This window comes from Hermetia illucens, chromosome 1 (genome assembly GCF_905115235.1).
Source record: "Hermetia illucens chromosome 1, iHerIll2.2.curated.20191125, whole genome shotgun sequence".
In the NCBI taxonomy this organism is placed as follows: Eukaryota; Metazoa; Arthropoda; class Insecta; order Diptera; family Stratiomyidae; genus Hermetia; species Hermetia illucens.
In genome coordinates this window covers 188,092,901-188,114,576 of record NC_051849.1, presented here as the reverse complement: position 1 = coordinate 188,114,576, position 21,676 = coordinate 188,092,901, and the positions used below count along the sequence as shown (strand labels likewise).

Sequence of the window (21,676 nt, the reverse complement as noted above, 5' to 3'; positions counted from 1 at the left end):
AAAAGGAAGCGAATATCACCTTGTAACCACTTCGGTCACGCTGCTCCCAGGGCAGAGGTGAGGCAGCGTCTGATGCCTCTCCCCTGGACGAAACCACAAGTCTTAAATGCTGTTCTGAGGGTCATCAACCGATCACCTAAAAGAAAGAAACTTGTTTCGGTTCTTTTAAAATAATCAAAAACTTCGACTCTCGCTCGAAAGAACAGTAAGTTAGGCAGCTTTTGCTGGCACAACGCTATTATTCTATTACTTGCACCAGTTGGTTAGCCAAAAATGCATTTAATTGTGGGCTAGCAGGCAAAGGTGCATAGCAATCTACAATAAATAACACAAAATAAGCTGCAGATTGCACCGGTAAACTTTTAATAGAATTTGGAATAGTCCAGTCATTTGTACCTTACTGTCAAATTGGTTCTTTCTCTTTAATCGTTTTGATAGCATTTCATAACTAGAAATATAGAAGAAAATCGTAGATTTCATTTTAACGTTACTTGCAAGTGTGAGTTTAGATTAATCAGAGTATTGATTACCTTCAATCAATTCTCTTCCTTCTTTCTTGGGTCTCCCGAAGTTTTGTAAAATTTTCCATTTCAATATTCCCAAATCTGCATCTACTTTGATTCTTGAAATCGTTATAATTGATGAATCATCTGCTAACGAATTTCTTTCAACACGTTTGACTCGAAAATACTTTTTCTAAGTTTCGAGGAATCGCTCACAAAAATTGAAATTTGAACCAGTTATTCTAATCCTACAAATAGACGTGTTAAACCTCAAAAATATTTAAATTTTTAATAAAAAATCTTTTTTTTTTTAAATTTAACAAAAGAAAAACAAACAACGATTTTGAAATTGTTTTTTTCGCAAATTCTACATTTTGTGTAAAGTTTTCCTCACTAAATATAGTCATGTGCGGTATTAAATGAAAAGTTTCGATTAGCATTTTTCGAAGCAAATATTTGTATTGAAATTGGTTACAAAGGCGAGGAGTGTGAAGGGTCAGTGAAGTCCTCGGTGTTTAACGTAGGTACCTGTCTTGAGACAATCCTACGGCCCTCTTCAGGCACGGATTGATTTTGTGACCACAATCATAGCCCCGCTGAGACAAGCGCAGCGGTACCAGTCTATACCAAGTGCATGGCTTAGCATTCATACTGGTGGAGTCAAGAATTATCTAAATCTCTACCGAACTATGGAGTACGGCACCCGTGTTGATACGCAACACCACGTCGAGGCCCGAAGGTCTCTTCTCGCTCGAGCACAACCACAGCCGCCATGAAACTCCTACAAGGGGGCCAACTGCAAATAACCGAGCTGTACACAGATACGACAGGAATTCTCCTGAAATATACGAGTCCAGGGGCTACCTCGGTTCCCATGGTACCAGTATACCCCTGGTAAGGTTTCGTGACCGAAGTCATTTCAGATGAGTCACCATGCAGACTTGGGTCTGATCGACCTTGCTAGGCCTTGGAGCATTCGCCTACTGCATCACGGCCGACAAGCTAATGCGATACAGCGTTTCCCGGTGCCACCACTATGGAGGTTATCCTCGATCACTTGGTTTTGGTTCAGCCGACAGGATTGCCGCCCCGTCTTCCTCCCCGCCACCTCAGAGCACCTGTGAAAAACCAATTACTTCAAGGACCCGTTCTCAGAAGCTACTAAGGAAAATTACGCTGGCCAAAGGCTTAAAAATACCCGACGTTACGATATCTGGCCAAATAAAGTTCAAAATAGTATGTTACCAGATTTGTTATCACCGTGTTTTTCAAAAAGCCCGCCTGACGTTTATCCTAGCATCATCAAGTTTTACAGTAATATGGGCTATAAAATTAGGTGGTTTGGTGGAAACCGTGCTGTTCCTAACAAATTATAATGGGTCAAAATCGTCGCTTCTGGGGGCTTTGAATGTCAGTATCACGCGATAGTGAATAGTTTTGCACGAGCTATGTATAAATGGGACAAATGTCCATCCAAATATTCTTACAAAGCAAATACATAAAACCTTCCAAACCTGAAACGATTAGGTTGCGGTCTTGTCCCCCTACCTTCGAACTTCCAAAGATACCATTCATAATTTCTAAATGACCTCGCCACAGAATTATTTTGGAGTGCTTTTATTGCTGATTTTTCTATTTTAAGGTCACTCTCATATTTCGACCAGACCGAATGTCTTTTCTCTGTGAACTCTAGTAAAACAAGTTGAATTTGAAAGTGTCAGATAAGAAAATCTTAAAGCATGAGAATTTCAGCCTTACGTATAATAAAAGTAAAGTCACTCCTTTGTAATTGCGGAAGTGTTGGTTGGAGTCCTTCGCTGAGCACTTTTCTTTACTACAACTATTTTTTTAGACCGCACAATCCACTCCTGCCGTCCTTTGTCAAACTTAGTAAGTAACCACTTCTACATTCAAAATATAGAGCTACCATTTCCTTCTTTCCAATTACTAAACAAACACAAGTGCTTCGTGTTGTATATGTCAACAACTATGTAACTGTGAAGAAAAACTTTCGAGCATTTTACACTTCGTTGGTATCCTGCACTCTTAACAGCATCTTAGAAAACTCGCCAAAAGAACTCGTATGTGATGAATAAACAGAGAAATATAAGGGGAAGTAGTCGTAAAGGAAAAAACGTCTGGAAGAGGAACAAAAAGTCAGATATGTTTGAAGTATATCGAAAGCAGTTTCTTGAGTATTCTTCAAGTTCGTCCTTGTACAAGAGAGTGCATATTGTGCCTTGCGAACCTTTTGTTGTCTTACGTATTCGTTTCGGTACTCTATTTCCTTGGGGAATACAAAAATAAACTACAATGATTTTCCTGAATGCCTCCAGGATATTTCACGTCAGATGATTTCATATTGGCCGTCAACGATTCTGACAAGAAAAAAGTGGCGAGTGTTCCAAAAAATATTCAAAGGTTTGAGGCATGTCTTTCTAATGATCCTCTTGCGAACAATTTGGGCACTAACGTGATTGAAGTTATCATTTGCGATGAAATATAGACAATGTTCAGCCCTGAATCCCTACATCAGTTAGTACTAAATTAGGTGACTACTTGACAAACTTAAAAGCGTATCGGCATTATCCTTCCAGTAACGAAAAAATGAATCAACAGAATTGAAACCAAAAAAAACTGAGCTAGGAAAAACCTCTTCCCAAGTGAAAGACGAAAGAAAGACTTGGTTGCATCCAAGATGAAAAATTAAAAATTCAGTAGATCTTCAATGGACCCAATTAATCTGCTGAAGTTGCGTGGAATCTGAGTGCGGTGTTTCCAGCGATTAATTATTTTAAATAATAAAAAAATTTATTTTTTCTTATTCGCTAGTGTTGATATTTTTATTTTTGCAAATCCCGATATTTCGGGAACCACTTGTTCCCTTCATCAGTGCCAACAAGTCCTTGGTTTTTTCGAATAACATCAGAATCTATCAATACGCTACTCCCAAAAAAGGAAGCAGAGAAAGCATTAAACCTCTAAAATCTCTAAGTCATCAATTGGGCGCAGTATGTGAAAAAATCTCAAATCAACTCTTAACCTGGGAATTTCAAAACCATAACTTTCAAGGAAGAAAGAATCACCGTCTTCAGACTCAAAATTTATAGCTAAAACCGAGGACTGGTGGTGTCCATCATCTTTCTGAAAAGAGTCATAACTTCGAGGCAACATTCTTTGCTTTCAATTGCTGCCCAGCAATGGAAATCACAAGGACGACAAGACAAATAACTCTCCAATATACGTCATTGGTAGAGTCTGACTTTATCCAGGCAGGGTTGACACGTGAAGTAATTCACCATTCATTGTGCTGCGTCGCCGCGTTGCGATGTGCGCCCAGCTCTAACAAGGTCGTGTTTCAGTGAGGTTCGTCGGAGGTGGATGCCTTTATGGTAACATTGTTATCATCATGCGTAACCTGAATCCCAAGGTAGGCCCTGGCAACCCCTTGCTAAGGATTGTCTCCCAGATATGCACTGAGTATCTGCCTGGTAATATCGATAAATATTGGATCGCCATCAAAATCTCCTCGGATGCTCCGCAGGTTATCGGCCACTTTCCGAAGTGAAGCCATAAGATTTGGCTGTAAAATTGTAGAAGCAGATCCATAAATGGAACGAAATAAATGGTTTCGTGCGAGAAGACCTGGTAAGCTGGGTTAAATAGGCCTACACCGATCCGAAAAGTAAACTTTGAAGTGTGGCTAGTGTATCAAAACCGCTTCGTGTCCCTGTCGGTGTTTATCAAAGAAGCGCCCTCTCACCGCTTCACTTTGTTTTTGTTATGAACACTGTCACACGGGGCATCCAGCTTTTAGCGCCCTATACTCTGCTTCCTAGCGTCTCATAGCAAAGATGATCTCGAGCAACTTTCCCAAAAATGGAATGATGCCTCATGCAACACGGACTCAGATTGAATCTGAATGAGGCAGATGAGGCAGATCTGTTGACCCGATTAAACAGGCGGTATTACTGTCAAAGCCAGTGACTTGGCCAGAAGTAAGCGATTTAAATATCTCCGGTTAATGCCATCCGCCAACGGAGAACTTCGTTACGCGGCTTCCCGCATTTGCGTAACCTGGATGACGATCATCTGAAGAGATGGAAAGAACATTTCACCACAGTTTTTAACCGTGTCCCATTCGGTGAAGTTCCTCCTCTTGTGGGTGAAATGGCTAGTCAGTGTTATATGTGGATACGGACTGGTCTTCCAAGAAGAGAAATCAACTCAGCTATCAACGCACTCAATCGGTATAAAGCCACTGGGCTGGACGGTCTCCCCGCAGAGTTATATAGTGGTGCACCTGCAGTTACTGCAAATTTGTTGCTTCCACTTGTCAGGAAATCTTGAAAATACGAGCCCCATCCCAGAGGGTGGAAGAAGAGTATATTTTTAAGGTTCTAAAGAAGTGCACCAAATGTTAATGTGATAATCTTCGTGTTCCCCGCCGTCGCAAAGATATCAGCTATAGTAATCCTGGAACGTATCAAGCAGGATGTTTTGTGCTTCGAATCCTCCTGCATTGACCACATCAACACTGTGCTTCATCTGCTCTTTATAGAATTGTAGAAAGCGTTCGATGGGATGGCAAATGAGTGTATCTGGTGTGTTCCATGCAGGAGAGGCATTTTGGACAAACTAATAGCTATCGCCTCCCTGATGCGTAAGATGCCACATGCTCCATCGAGGCAAAATCTCAGTGGAACTTGAGATCGAAAATGGAGTCCGAAAATGGAGTTGCATCTTATCACAGATATTGTTTATTTCTGCTACCCGGGACATTCTTCACGCTGCCCGGTCCGGATTACGTAGAGAATTGCAATGGACTATGTCATTTTTTCTTAAACACCTAGACCACACAGACCATATCTGCTTGCTCTGTTATCGGGTCATGGACCTGGGACAAATGGGTCTGGATTTGGAGAGAGAGGCATGTTGCGCTGAAGATAAACATCAATTAAATCAAAGTTCTTAGTCTAACGGATTATTGCACTCTCTATCTCTATCTACATTAATGGGCAGAGCGTCGAAGGCGTCAATCAATTTGTATATTTAGGAAATGTGGTTTCTGCCGACGGTGGTACCGAACCAAATGTTTCCCGACGCATTGAGAGCACTACATCCGCTTTCACTTCCTTGTCTAAAATCTAGAAATGCAGTAATCTTAACACCGAGATAAAGTTGAAACTGTTCTGTTCTAGTCTTCTATCTATGTTGCTTTATGGGAAAGGCATATGTAAAGCGACCAACACTGTCACTTGAAATCTCCAACCCTTCGTGACCCACGTTTCATCGGAGTACGCTGGCCTAAAAGCAAGAACTTGGTCGTCCTGCAGGCTTCTCAGCGAGATCGGAAGGCGAAAGTTGCAGTGGATAAATGAGACAGTAAGGAAGCATGACAACTGCATTGCTGATTGCGCCATGGAGTGGAACTAACTGGTTCTAGATGGTCGACAAGTGGGTTGCACTTGGCCCAGCACCGTGAATTTCAAAATTTTATATAAATTTATCTTCTCACTCAACCCCGCGGCAAGTTTCGAGAAATAACGCACTTTTGAGCGAATGCTTCAATTTGAACAATGTAAAATATTATTTATTCTACGCTATTTTTATCGAGAGTTCCCTATAGCCACTGGCCTCTGGCCTTTCCCTCGTTCCAGTGCGAGCATTGGGCAGACGGGAATACCCCCCTTTGCGAGTGAACCATTTAAAAACTACAAGGCGACCTCTAAACGAAAAATTTGTATAACCGATTCCATCATTTACTTCGTATAGCAATCAACTCAGGTTTGAAATCGCGACACCTCAACACAATAACCGAAACTAATCTGCCTGCTTCAAGTGGTCAAGTGGTTCATTTCCAGCAAAACAACAGATTGCAAATCAAACCCTCAACGCGACGGTAACCTTATCAGGAAATCAAAAAAGAGAAAATCAAAAACTTTTGTTCCTGGTCTTCCACATTTGAAATAAATTTGTTGTTAATGCGAACAAATAGATGACGCCGCCGGCGCTCTCCGTAGCAGATTCGAACTCGCCACAAGGGCGGAGAACCAACGGTGAAAATTCCGTTGGTCCACAGCCGGTAAAAATATCGAATCGCTTCTTTCGCGACCATCAAACAGAGCAGACGTGGTCAGTCTTCCGCCCGAGCTGGGTGCAACGACTCATAGTGAGAATACTTCTTGGTACCATCGTAGATTCGGCGATAAAGCTACCAGATGTACGCTCCCGTGTAAATTTGCGACTACCACAAAAAACACCCAGAACGCAGCACCACGTCGCCTACAATTTATGACCCCCTCAGCAGACGCAATTACCTCATAGATACTGGTGCGGAGGTTTCGGTTCTTCCCGTACCCCGGCACCATCGGCTATTTCCTCAACCATTGAAACTTGCGGCAGTTAATTCCTCCCGAATTAACACCTACTTGCGTCGTCCTGATGCTAGGATGCGATAAGTAGCGAACCGCGTGGAACACTTCCTTGGGAAAGGTGGCCGGAATGCATTGCCTGGGTCCCTTTTCCCAATAATATTCGCAGCAGAGAGAAAGGTTCGAGCCGAAGATGGCCAACTCCTTAAATTTTTATTTGGAGTTGGATTTGAGGCTCTGAGGTACTGTGTTATCCTCCTGTCCAAGTTAGCACTGATGAAGGGAACAAGTGGTTCCCGAAATATCGGTATTTGCAAGAATAAATATTCACACCAACGAAAAAGAAACAATAAGTTTTTATAATTTGAGATAATTAATCATTGGAAACACCGCATAATTTCACTCAGATACGTTATAGGCTTATGGTCCGTGAACAGTGTGAACGGCCTGCCTTCCAGGGAGAAGCGGAAGTACTTAATACGCGGCGAGCAGTTCTCGATCGTAGGTGCTGTAGTTCCGTTGAGCGGTTTTTAACTGTCAAGAGAAAAAGCTCAACGGCTGTCAGACTTGATTCACCTTTTGGTGAAGAACAGCACCTACTCCGATGTCAGAGGCATCAACAAAAACGGCTAGGGGTGCATCTTGCAGGGGAAATGCCAAGAGTGTAGCATCAGCCAGTTGTTGCCGGGATTTATGAAACGCGCGGAAAGCCTCTTCAGACCACACAGTCTCTCGTGTGTCCTTCGTTTTGGGGCCAGACAAGTACGCGTTCAAAACAGACTGGTGTTGAGCGGCTTTGGCAAAAAACTCCTTCACGGTTTTCGGACGTGGGAAGCTTGTGATTGCTTGCACCTTGTCTGGGTCGGGCTGTGTTCCGTCAGGGGAAATGAAGTGGCCGATGAATCCCACCTGTGTTTGGAAAAACTTGCATTTATCAACGTTTAGGATTAAACCGACCTCAGAAGTGCTCAGACTCTGATGAAGAAGCGACAAAACATTATCCAAATACACGAAACAGAAGTCAAGGTTTCGCAGGACCGGGTGAATGAATCTTTGAAAGGTTTGCGCCTCATTGCACCACCCGAAAGTCATCCGTATGAACTCGAAGAGTCCAAAGGGTGTACATATTGCCGTCTTTGGAATGACTTCTGGAGCTGCAGGGATTTGGTGATAGGCCTTGGTGAAATCCAAGGTCGAAAAGATGCAGCAGTTTGCGAGATGATGCGCAAAGTGGTGGATGAGTGGAATGAGATTTCGGTCAGGAACAGTCAGTGCATTTAGCCTTCTATAATCCCCACAGGGGCGCCTTTCGCCATTTGTCTTAGGGACCATATGGAGTGGAGAAGATCAACAGCGGTCCGAAGGTCTGCAGACACCCTGTTGCATAAGTTGTTCAAACTCTTTCCGTGCAATAGCCAGCTTCTGGGGTGGTAGGGAAGATAGGGGAACCAGGAGTGTTAATATGGCGCTGCACATTGTACTTCACTGGTATAGAGAGACCACCTTCGGTAGTAATCTGGCTGAATTTTTCGAGGAGTGCCCGAACACGAGAGCCGCCCGAAGGCTGAGCGTCGAATGTCGCTAATCCCGCTGCGCCACACGCCTATGGATAGCTCTGAATTGGTGATAATGAGCTCTGTGGGGTCCGAGATTTTAATGAATTTTTACATTTTTATTTCTTTAACAAAATCGACATTAGTAAGGCTCATTCATCAAAGCAGGGTAGGATATCCTCAATCCATTCTTGCCCTATTCGACGATCTGGAAAATCATCATCGAGATTCAAGCTTGGCTTTTACAGAAAGATATAAAGTGAGTATGGAGATATAAATTCGTTCCCAGCCAAACATTTCAAAATCTTAAGTAGTAGTACAACTTCCTAAAAGCTTCAAACAGAATCCAGGCACCACCAGAAATGACAGACCAAATGTATTTTTAAATGGAAGTAGTCTTTCATCAAATACAATGCTCTGCTAGCATGGGCACTACAACGTAGAATAGAATGTTTGCGACAATCGAAAACACCGACATATCCTAAAGTTTAACAAATGACTCTACTTGAGAATTCTACGACCGTGTAGTTTCCATTCCCATAAATAAAGAACACACGCTTTCTTTTATCTTGTCAACTTTTAGTTCCTACAATTAAAAATTCAGCCCCAACAGACCTTTATATAAGAAGAAACTTGCCATTGCCAGGATCAAAATCAATCATCTGTGGACATACCATATCCAGCGCAAATTACAGCAAATATCTCTGAGGGCATCTATTTTTAAAGGCTACTCCTTATTCCATGTTCAACACATCGTGTCTGCTTTATCTGCGTCTTCGATAGATACAATGTTTGTACGGTTGTACCTCACCAGGGAAAATACTCAGATAGTTATCGATTGATTAGGATTTACTGCTGGATTTAGTGCCGATTCCATATATGTAATGGCTTATGAGAAGTACTATCTTTGGACCATACATACTTGAGTTTTGGAGAAGAGTCTTCATCGGGAAGATTATTGATAAGGAAAATGTAAGTGTATATATATGTATGGACGAAAGGAAAGGTGTATAACGAAGTGGATATGAAATACCATTATTTATGTGAGCAGACTAAACTTGATAAAGAATGAAATAGCGCAGCAGTTATCTAAGGAACATTTCGGAACTCACAGTTCATCAATTTCGACACCTGTTGAGTGAAATTTCTCAGTGGAAAAAAGCTCATTAATCTGGATGTTTGGGATATCATGAAGCCGGAGAGCAATTTTGATATCCCTAATTAGACTCAAATTTCATTCCTTAATTGCCCAAAAAATAGAATAAATTCTGGAGGCATCTTTTTCCGGCAAATGCCCAAAGAAATTTCCTTCACGGCAGTCTCTTGAGGCTTTATCCACGCATCGTTCCTTTGTACGCCCTGCTACCTTGCTACTTTTTTCCGGATTCTTACTCGCTCATTCATTTTTCGTCCTCACCCACCCTGACCAATTTACACTTTTCCCAAAAATCTACAATTTAAATTAGAAAGGAAGTAGCAAGTCACTGAATAGAATTGAGGGAGCAGCATGAAGCTACAAGACGCATTTAATTAAATGCTGTATAACTTGAAAAGTTGGTGCAGGCGAGAGGGAGGAGGAGGGACAACAGCCGTAGCCTAGAGTGTATAGGGAAACTGTATTATGTAAATCTAAATCTTTAAACATTATTTTTATTTTCGGAGATACTTTCTATTCAATTCCATAACTTCTGGAATGGAGGCCACCGTAGCGACCGAAATTCTGCCATGGAAAAATGCATAAGGACGTCGAGTTACAAGAATCTTAAGTGAAGGCAACGGTGTTTGGTTGATTTGCTTTTGTAAAACTTGAGAAATTTAATTTTTACCCAATTTGGTTACGGGCTGCCTAATGTTAATGCTAATGACTAAACAAATTGCTTGAAAGGCGCACATAAATACGCTACAGAGATAAACATACAAAGGTTATGGTATTCGCACATCCTAGCAGATTCTGGAGCAATGCCGGATTCCATTCGCACACTCTTACATTCCATGTTGGATAAAAGGCCAAATGATAAAGTTTTGATCCTTAAAATTGCAAGAAAATGAAAGTTTTCGCATTGGGGATGTGTTCCTCCTCTTCCCTTCTTATCCCCCCGGCCTTACTTTTTTGCGCTTTTTGTAATTCTGTGTCATCGACTCGAGACTTTTCGAGGAGATGGCCGAACAATGTACTCAGACTTAGGAGTTCTGCGAACGGATGAAAGTTTCAAAGAGAAGTAGAATATCTGCAATATCTGAACAAGGGAGAGCACTGGTGACCGTGTTTTGTCACTTTGGTACACATCTCACTCGCTGGCGTAATTTAATCTAATTTTAATTTTCAACAACGAAATGTACAGCTTTTGTTGGGCGACGAAGTGGTAGGGGATGTCGTTGTTCATGTTCTGTCTCTGCGCCAGTATCAGAAAAGGAGAGTGCGCTCTCTTGCAATTAAGTCCAATTTGTGCACTTGGGAGTCTTTATCCATTTTATTAGCGCTTGAGATAAACTTTTGCTTATCTTCCAAGATGATAAGGGAAATTGGCTTTTTGTATAGATTCCTGTGTGAGCTTTCTGCTTTATTATCAAGCAATTTACAGCTAACAAACCAATTGTCTGTATATTTAGGGGCTTTGGTATATGGGAGAAGCATCTTTGTGCTTTAAAATCAAGTTATCTTCTTTCCAAACTGAATAATTATCGATTTTGAGGCATTTAGTTATCATAGCGATACATTAAAATTTAGAACTACTTACAAAAGATATTCGTAGCTAAACTATCTATCCAACTTCGGAATCGGAGCGATTTACTATGGCAATGTGAGTTGGGGCTCAAGAATACCTTCAAATCCTTCCTTACTTATCGCAGGAGGCGATTAAAAGGGATAGATACTTGTGGCTCCGCAACCTGCCAATTGAAACTTTATCGTAACTAAAATGTCAACTACGGCCCGGATAGGGGCTGGCTTCACGGCTACTACCTTTGACTATCAGAAACAGATTATCATTGGTTTCCTGAATGTGGGCACACTCCTCGACAACGGTAGCGAAGGTCCGCAGAATGCTCGCTTTCTCCAACTTGAGCGGAAATTTCAGCGATATGTGCTAGATATTCTGGGCCTAAGCGAAGTAAGATGGTGGGACTCTCCTCCTGCTTTTGTACTTTGGGAAGTCAAATGGTAGCAAACGCCAATTTGGTGTCGGGTTGGTTCTGACGGCTTCACTTCAGACCCAGTTCCTAACAGACTTCTGCAATATTCTGATCGAGGTTGAGGAGCATCACAAATGTGCAATGCTACGCACCAGCGGGAGAAAGCTTTCGATAGCGTGAATAGGGAGTGCTCTACGCAGGACTGGCATTCCAGAGAAGCTAACAGCTACTATCAAAGCGACGTATGATGGCACAAAATGTCACTTGCTGCGTCGGGGTAAAATCTGAAAGGATTGTCATCAATATTATTTCCTCTTGTCATCAGTGACGCTCTTCATTCAGTCTTGTCCGGAGAACGTAAAGGAATTCAAAGAACGATAACATATAATATTTCCACAAACACCTCCACTACGTTGACGACTTTTTCTCACCGCTTCCCCGGACCATGGACCTTAGCTAAATGGCTCTGGATTTGTGGAAAGAGGCAAGTAGAATTGGAGATAAACACGAACGAAACCAAGGTTCTCAGTCTGACGAGTCGTCGCACTCTCCCTATATGCAACAATGGGCAGATCATCGAAAGCCATCAATTTGTACATCGAGGAAGCGTGGTTTCTGCCGATTATGGTACCAAACTGGATGTTGCCCGACGCTTTGAGCGTACTTGATCCGCTTTCACTATTCTGTCTAAAAATCGAAACACAGTTATCTCAACATCGAGATCAAATTGAGAATATTTTGTGCCAGTGTCCTTTCTGTGTAACACATGGAAAGGGAACTCCACTGTTTCCCAAAAGCTCCTAGCTTCCGTCAGCACCTATCGACCTGACACAATCTGAAACGTAGAACTTGGTCGGCACGCAGGCTTGGCAGGTATTATGGTCGGAAGACGGAAGTGACAGCAGATAGAGCAGCAGACAGTTGCATTGCGGGCTATACCTTGTAGTGAAATCTACTCTTCCAAGATGACCGACGAATGATTCGCCCCAAGAGCACTTGGCGCATGACAGTAGAGGAGAATTGCGAAGTCATGGCGGTCAAGTGGCGATAGCAGCACTAGTTGGTGAACCAAGACCAGGTACCATCACTCGTGCCACGTAGTTCCTGAATGGGCTGACCGCTCCTCATTGGTGGGATCAAAATCAGTTTTTGGCATGATGACATCTACTCAACAAACTGAATATAAATGGAACGGCAAAGTGGTAGTTTGCAAAGGATTCACACAACCAAATTTGATAATTTGAACTTCTGTCAGCAGGCCAAGGTATCTGTCAAAGAACTGTAGTGAAAGGTTGAAGATTGAGTTTGAAGTAGATCCTTCTTATTCCAATCTACGCACCCTAACGTGATCCAAATGCTTCAGGCATCAAATATCAGGATGTTTCAACTCATACAGCACGTGTAAGTTACCATCATAAAGGCCGACGAAATTTTCAGAACTTTGACGAACAATTGAGCTATTGCCTGATAGTGTCTGGTCATCAACCGGCTCCTCGATGTGGAAATGTTGACCAGATCAAGCCTACAGGGACGATTTCGGGCTGTTATGCAAACATCCTCTCCCAAAGGAGGGCAGAAAACCAGAGTCTGAGCTGTCGGGAAAATCAAATAGACTTCCTTTCAACAAGATTTTTGCCAGCAGTTTAAGGATTCAGGATATGACTGGAATATTCTGGGGCTAAAACAATACCTAACGCAGTCGGTTAGATAATTACTTACCGAAGGAAAGGATGTAAGAATTGTTGAATCGTAAGTTTAGACCCGTCATATCGAGGCAGGAGGGGGTCTTGGCCGAAAGATTCTTTAGCTGATCAAGTTAATGTAGCAGAGCCCAGATTTATAGAGACGTCTGTTGGGTGTGCGGGAGGTGAGCAGTATATCTCAACATGTCTTCAGCTAGGTCGGATTAAAGGACTGTTTGGATGAGCTCGAATTTTTTCCTAAGGTAGCGGACTATCTAACACGCATATCCCCAATGTTTAAGACGCACCTTTCAGATTCCAGCCTCTGTCTGCCTCCCAAGGCTTTACGACTCCACCGCTGATTGTGCACGAAATTACTGAAGCCCTTCCTGATAACAACCAACAAATCTAACCAGTTTACCGGATTTCCTTTGATATTCCACGGCCGGTTATTGAAAATGAGTTTCACTGGTTTTCGGGATGTCTCTCCGCTTCTGGTGTTGCTTTCAGGCCGCAAAAGAAAATTCGAGTCGATTGATGTTGGCGCTAGCCATTGAAGCAGGAGCATTGTTTAGCAAACTCAGGGTAGCACATCACGGTTAGTGAATTGATTTTGCAGCGTGCCTTGCTGGATCGGTTACTGAGATATTGACGCTACAGCTTGCACATTTTGGTCGCGTGATTCGTACTGGTCTGGGATGCCTGCTTTTATAATGTCCTTAGTTTTTAGAGGTCCGGTAAATGCTTATGTCGGCACAGGTGCCTAGAGGCAACTGTATTTTCATATTTCGGTCCGACAGGCTTCGTGGAGGGGATAGAAAATTCTCCGCATTTCAATACGTAAACCATGTAGGTTTCGTGCATTTGATGGCTTTGGAATTAAACCTCAAGTGATATCAGCATGTACCCTAAGGTCTTATATTTTTGGAGTTGCACTGTGTACGTATGAATTAATTTATGGAATGAATCTGCTGTTTAACTGCGTGTATCTCTAATCGCAACTCTGCAATTCGGCTTTACACGACTAACGGTTTCTGCCCCTGAAGACGAGGATTTTTGTATATATGACTTTGCTTCTGCGATGCTTGGTGTCGAATGACGTGCGGCATAGATCTTATCAACTTCCTTGGCTGCAGTGTGTAGTGGCTGGTTATCAATCGTCGCCATAATCGGCTGAAGAGTAGACGGTAGGTGTGTTACACATGAACTACGCATCAGCGCCTCTGGCTGGCGATTGTTTTATTCATTGATAAAACTTGGCCACCGTGTACAAGTTTCTCCCGAAGGCATCCAAAAAATCCACGATCCAATTTAGTTATGGTTGAAATGAGTTTGTTTCAATGTCCTTCGTATCCGAATTTCAGCGGTACGTCTATTATCCGCTACCGAGCATTGGTTTTTATTCCGTGTGTATTGGAAGGTAGGATTTAGTTGCGCTCTAAGAGCCCAATGAGCGCTCCTAAGACTGTGACCACAAATTTTCAGAGTCAGTCCATAGCATTTACGAAGGATAAAAATTGCCCCAACCTATAACCAGAAATCTCGTTGAATGAAGTTGTTGATACCCCATGGAGGTTTTCCTATAACCATTTTGGTATTGACTCTGAAGACAGGTTTGCTGCTCCCTCTGCCTCCTCGCCACCTTTTAGAACCAAACCATCAGTGCAGTGGTAATTCCGTCATTTTCATCAACAACCAAAGAAAGAAATGCTAAACATGAGGAACGGTCTTGCGGAAATGAAGGCTGCGTCGAGCTAAAAATCTCTAAGGATGTCAAAAATAGGATAATGGAGATGGTAGAACTCCTGGAGGAGCCCCGGGAGAAGGGGAGAGTGGGGCTAAGAAAAAAGCAAATTGCAAGCGCAGCGGAAGTTCTTCGAGAAATCTGCAACAACGCCAAACCAGAAAATGCTCTGGTAGACATCAAATCTATCTACCGGGCCTAAATCGGCGGTATATTTGTCGAACATGGGTCGAACCACTGTTTAGAAGAATACGTTTTTCGAGACCGAATAGTGTATCCTGGAGACAAAGGCAGTGGTTTCTAGCCTGGAACCCAAAAGGAATCTGGAATGTCTAGCAACCAAGGAAAATGTGGACAACCTCACGGTCGGAGTTTCATGTCTCAACTTTAGAGGACAAAAATTGACCATTGCCAGTTTGCCTGAGAAGGCTGCAAGCCCCGGGAAAACTAAGATCGGGTGGAACACCTGCGAGACAACACAAAGAACAGTTCGAATCTATGCATACGGACTCATAGCCGGTGTCGCAAGCATAGTAAGCCCGGAAACAAACCGAAGACTTGCGCGTTGCAAAAATGCTGTATTCTGTGGAATAGGCTCGTTGCCTTGGAGACCGGGGTTGTAAATACAGAACGTTTTAGTTGGAGAGAACTTTAACGCCTGAATTATCGGATGGGGTATGACCGTTCCATTTTCGATGCAGAAAAATTTTGGAGATAGATAGAGTTATTATCGGTAGCACTCCAAAATTCAGACGCCCTGATTGCGAGGGCACTCGTCCTTTGCTAAGGAATCATTAGTGTCACCGCTGAGACGATTAAGGGTGCTGGAAGATGGCCAGTAATGACTAGCACATGTCCTTCGAGGCGACGAATGGTTACTTCCAATGTTGTGACTTCCGGCAAATACCTATCAGCTTGAGCATCGGGAAAATTGGCGTTAGCAAATTTGCTGGAGCTCTTTGAAGAGAGGTAAATGACCCAGAAGACCCAGACGAGGATAGAAGAACTGCGACTGAATTGTTATCGGCACGAGGACTCCCTCTGTACTCGATGACGGCTGAAATTGCAATTTTATGAGAGAACTGCCTCATACTGCGGGGGATTGAACTTTGTGCTATTCAAGGTTTAAGATAGCCCTTACATCAGTAGAATACAAATGAGCGAAGAAAGAACTCTACCACGAAACCAATAGGCAAAAATCACGCTACTCTTAAGAGGATTTTTGTTATTAATTTGTTGCCAAAAACTCTGGCCTTATTGATTATCCCATTCCACGTACGTAGTGAAGATTGAAGAAATCGCACAGGTACTTTTTGCTGACTGTATCTGTGACATTGCCGATGAGAGGATGAGAAATGTCCACTTTTCACACTGTAAGAGGCGTTATTGTTCATGAGGAGAAAAAAAGCACAAGCTTTCGGATGGCATTCTCAGCGAAATTTTAAAATTGGTATTTAAGGATAAGTCGGACTTACTACTAAACGCAGATGTTTTTCCCCACGCTTGGAAGTTGAGGGGGTTGTGCTTATAAGCAAAAGCAACCCCCAGGGCACTGTCAGCGTATCATCCTCTCGGTATGTTTGACACTCGAGAAGTTCATCCAGCCAAGATTGATTACAGCAATACGTGCTGCGGGAGCCTTCACACTAAAACAATGGGTGATCCAAAATTGATGTGATTGAGGAGAAGATGAAAGCAGTGATACTGGCTGAGGTACACGGTCGCCATTGTCGATGATAGGTGCTCGTTGGGACGCTAGATATGAGAAATAATTTCAATTCTGTAAGGTGGTACCAAATACTCAAGGAGCTGGCATATTGTTTCCAAATTGTAGGCTACCTTTTGTGGATATTGAGATCTGAGCAGGACAGCGTAGGAATAAGAGTCAGTCATTTCACTGGACCTTTAGAAGGCCTCATATTCTGATATATGTAAATACGGAAATGTTACGGCATTTGTCGCTGCACGCACAATGGAACAAGCGTAACGCACAATGAGAATGTTGATGGTAAGCCAGCAAATAGATAACTGAGTCTGAATGGATTCTCCTTAGGTTTAGAGAAAATTGAACTAACCCTCTTTACTTGAAGGAAAGGCCTGCATTCTTAGCGTATGGCAGTGATCCTGTAAAAGTGGGTCGAGCGATATACGGTTGAATCGAAGAGACGGTGAGGTTGACTATTACCTAACCTAGCTGCCAAGCGAACGCGGGTATTTTCAGTCTTACGGGCTCATAATCAGAAAATCACAGTTGCCAGACTGCATTTACTGCAAGGATATGGTGGATGATGCGTGTTACATCTAACTGTTTTACAGATAGTGGAAGCGCCATTGCCTGTTAGCGGAAGGGTATCACCTGGTAGTAAGTGGATCACAGTGGAACGTTACAGACAAAACAGGGAGATGGCTAGTAGAAAAGCGGCAGGATAGCTAAGGAACGGTGTGTAAGGTCCTACACTGAATAGGCCTGGCATGAGGCAGTGTGTTCTAGCCGGTTTTCTTTTTAACTCAATTTTCGTCCTTGCTTCCGATTGTTCCGGAACTTAGTGAAAGCACAGACGCATAGAAGACTTCCAATCACTTACTTTATCAGAAAATCGCAGAAAATTTCATATCGTCGGTTTAACCAAATACTTTCTACAAGATATCCATGTCCAGTTTTGCATGTTGGTCCCTCACTAAGACGTCAGTTTGAGGTCTTCATTTTCTTATTCCTTATTATTTTTCCCTATATTAAACAAGTCGGGAAACCGGAAGCTAGACGCTTCAGGTATGAAAGGTTTTTTGTATTTCTTTTATAAAGAGATTTGGGTGTGCATTTGTCCCATTAGCATGCAGCACGTAAAATATGCATATATTATGTGAAAATAGCCACTTTCAAGTGATATTGACATTCATAGTCTTGAATTTGCAGAGGAGCGACAGATTTCACCTAGTATAACTTTGTTAGTAATAGTGCCATTTTCACCAAATTTGGCAGGATCATGCTCTATACTGTAGCCTATGTTGTTGCGTTTGAGATTCTAGGGTGAACTTAAGGGGGACTTTCCTGTTAATTACTAAAAATTATAGTAATATACCATTATTAACTTTATTTGAACAGGTATCGATATGGAGGGTATTTCGGAGCCTAGGCACTATATATTGGCAGCCTCCTGATTTTTTCCAGATTTTTCCGTTTGGTATCCTGAGAATGGGTTCGTTAAAGAAATGACCATTTTCAACCCCCCGCACTCCCACCTTTTCAACAAAAGTCAAAACTAAGACCGGCTTCGAAAAGTACTAACCGAGACCTTTAATTTGATACCCCGCATGACTATATTTGATGAAAAAGAAATTTACACCCTCCTTTCGCATGTATGGGGTCCCCCCTTAAATTCATCGTAAAAGGATGTAACTCACTATATGCGTGAGCGTTCACAGTTCCCACTTTTCCACCAAATGTGGTGTCAATCGCTATAACCGTCTCCGAGCAAAATGCGTGTGACGGACAGACAGACAGACAGTAAACCGATTTTAATAAGGTTTTGTGTTTACACAAAACCTTAAAAAAATAGATCTGCAATCGCTGTATCGCTGCCCAATATCCTTACTGTCGAACACTAGAAATGCATCTAGGTATTGTTTCTGTACAGAGTCTGATTCATAAGTGACATTCAATTGATTCCGTATATCAAACGAGTTCTGAATTGACAAATGCGAAGAATTTCATTCACTTTCAACCCCCTTCTTCCGTTATATTTTCTGTTCGGAGTGCAAGGATGGGCTAGGAGAATTAATGTCGGCCTTTACCGAAGAGACAGACAACACACGTTCAAATCTCCTCTTTGCCAAATTCCTAGAAAAGCAATAACATCTTCAATAACGATCCTGATACGCAGAAACCACTTGTAACGTCCAAAATAACATTTTCAATTTTCTTCAATTTCACAGGTTACATGGATACGACACAGAGACCTCCATTTGCTTACAGTAGGAGAGACAACATATACGTCTGATCAAAGATTTCAGAGCGTGCACAACAAACAGACTGACGACTGGTCATTGCAGGTGAAATTATTTTGCCTCTCGGCTGTAGCCAAGAGTCCTTAATGGATTTTATTTATGTACGTATGTTTGTGTGTTTTCAATCGACAGGTCCGGTATCCACAGCAAAGGGACTCGGGAATTTATGAATGTCAGGTTTCGACCACCCCACCCGTAGGTTATTCAATGGTGCTTTCAGTTGTCGGTAAGTCTTGGTCTGTGTAATTACTATTTCATCATCAGGTACTGCCAGATTGGGTGATTTGGGAGTTATTTCAAAGCATTTGTCCAGGGAAAATGGAGCGGACGAAAATATTTTTGCATGCACGCATACGGGTAACAACTAAGGTATTATTTCGCCCGTAACTGTATCCCAAGCTTTAATGGCTCTAGAATATTTTATAAAGAAAAGGGACCAAAAAACTTCTATTGTTCCTGCCAGATTTTTTAAATGGATCAAATTCTGTTATCTCTTAATGCACTTTGTCTAAAACTGACAATGGTTTGCCCTTGTACAGGAATTGTATTTCCAAACAGAAAGGTTCAGTTAGATATGATGGTACATTCTCGACCAGTAAAGTTAGGGAAAGTTACGCCGGCTCATAACTACTGGAAGAGTAAATAATGGAAAGCGGTATGTTACTCAAATGCCAGCCAACATGCAGTGCCCGTAGCAATTATAACATGAAAGCAAAACCAAAATTCCTTTGGAAAGCGTAGCCAGAATGTAAGCTAGTAATTTAATTTGAAATTCGATAAATGCTGTAGCAAACTTAGATTAATGGAGTTATATGCAGAAGTGAAGCTTTTAACGTTAGCACACATATGGAGGATTTTCATATCAGAAATCTTTTATTACATCGCTTTGGGCATGCAGGTATTTTCAAAGTTGCATATTTTTCAACTGGATATTGAGCAATTTTACTTGCTGCAACTGGTTCTCATTCATTCTCTGACTGATATTGTTTCTTTGGAAACAAAAGTATCAAAGACTTAACTCCCTCTCATTTTGCGTGTATTGAGTAAGGCAAGCTATATAATAGGATATAAAATATACTCGTTTTCTGATATGATCCTTTGTTTTCAGGACTCCATATCGAACAAACAGCTAACAATCTTTGTTAATTCTTAATGTTGACCCTTGTCTTCAAAAGCCTTCGTCTCAATTCATCTCGGTTGAGAGACTGTGTCCGTCATCTTAGGAAGAAATCTGCGTGTAGCTTGCGGGGTCTTTTGGCTGCTCACATCCGTTTCGATGATATCCTGGTGGTCGTTTACCTTTTATGTTACTTTTAAGTATACGCCTTGTAATTCCTCCGTCGTCTATACCCTCACATGGCCTGCTCACTAGAACTTCCGGATTTTAAATGTGGATGGTGGCTTTTGGTTCGTCATATAATAGGTGCAACTAACTATTGCACGTCATTCGCCTACTCCTATCTTTTCCGTCTCAAGTCTCTCCACTAAAGTGGTATTGCTTAACGTCAACTCAATTGTGCGAAGAGAAAAAATATATGAACTTCTTAATTTCTACAGGACTCACAATCCCAACTTCCTCCTCCTCATAGAATCAAAATTGAATCTGAACCATGGACTTTCTAAAAGGCCCAGGCATAGGTACACCCATCCTAGTTTCCAACGACATAGATGTCAATCAAATTTTCGTCCCAGCCTCCAAATCCCTATCCTTAGAGAAAACGATTATCTCATTCACAACACGTTGCTTTATCATCGTCCAAATCAAACCCCCTTCAACTGACCTCACACGGCTATTGCAATATCTCAGAATCTTCCCAGGAACCCAAAATATACAAATCTTCCTCATACTGAATACCAAACACAGTTTGTGGTACAACTCGACCATTATCCTCAATGGCAACAGGGTAGCCAACTGGTACTCCGTCCCTCTGCAATTAACCCTCATACCACTCAATCCTTCTCAGAAGAATTGAATTGAATCCATAATTTCTTTTCGTAATAACAAAAAGTCCACAAGTCCAGATCGAAAATCTCAGTCCTGCCAATCTCCCCAATCCTTAGCAAGTAAGCTAAAACCCTAAGTTCCACTCTGTCATAACTTTTTAATCACTACTTTATTACAGCACATTTCCCCACTCCATAACAGGCGAAAATCATACCCATCGGCAAAAAACAAGTCCTAGAGGGAATTACAACAAATAAACTATTAAGGCGATGTGAATATGACAATCCAAGTCGCTCGAAACCAATTCAGAGGGCAGAGTTTCTCCAAAAACCCAAAGAGAGTCGTGAAATTGGTCCGCAACAAATACAGTTCCGCTGCCCGTTGACAGATAAAACCTCCAATCCACTATTCTCCTGCCTTATATCTATATTGAGTCACCATCCTAACTTGTCGTCTTATGGCAAAATTAATTGAGGATGCCCCCCCCTCATATTTGTGTGTGTGTTCTCTGAGAGTTTGGCGGAATCGAAAAGAGGTATCATCATCAACGGCACAACAACCGGTATCCGGTCTAGGCCTGCCTTAATAAGGAACTCCAGACATCCCGGTTCTGCGCCGAGGTCCACCAATTCGATATCCCTAAAAGCTGTCTGGCGTCCTGACTTACGCCATCGCTCCATCTTAGGCAGGGTCTGCCTCGTCTTCTTTTTCTACCATAGATATTGCCCTTATAGACTT

The 21,676-nt window shown here is 42.2% G+C and overlaps 1 protein-coding gene across 1 annotated transcript in view; it reads left to right on the top strand.

The window, feature by feature from the left end:
• The window catches only part of LOC119654514 (zwei Ig domain protein zig-8-like), a 570,111-nt gene that overhangs the window by 522,015 nt on the left and 26,420 nt on the right, over positions 1-21,676 (top strand). The window contains exons 8-9 of the mRNA XM_038059957.1: positions 18,922-19,038; positions 19,126-19,219. Of these exons, the coding sequence (XP_037915885.1) occupies positions 18,922-19,038; positions 19,126-19,219 (211 nt within the window). The remainder of the gene's footprint in view (positions 1-18,921; positions 19,039-19,125; positions 19,220-21,676) is intronic.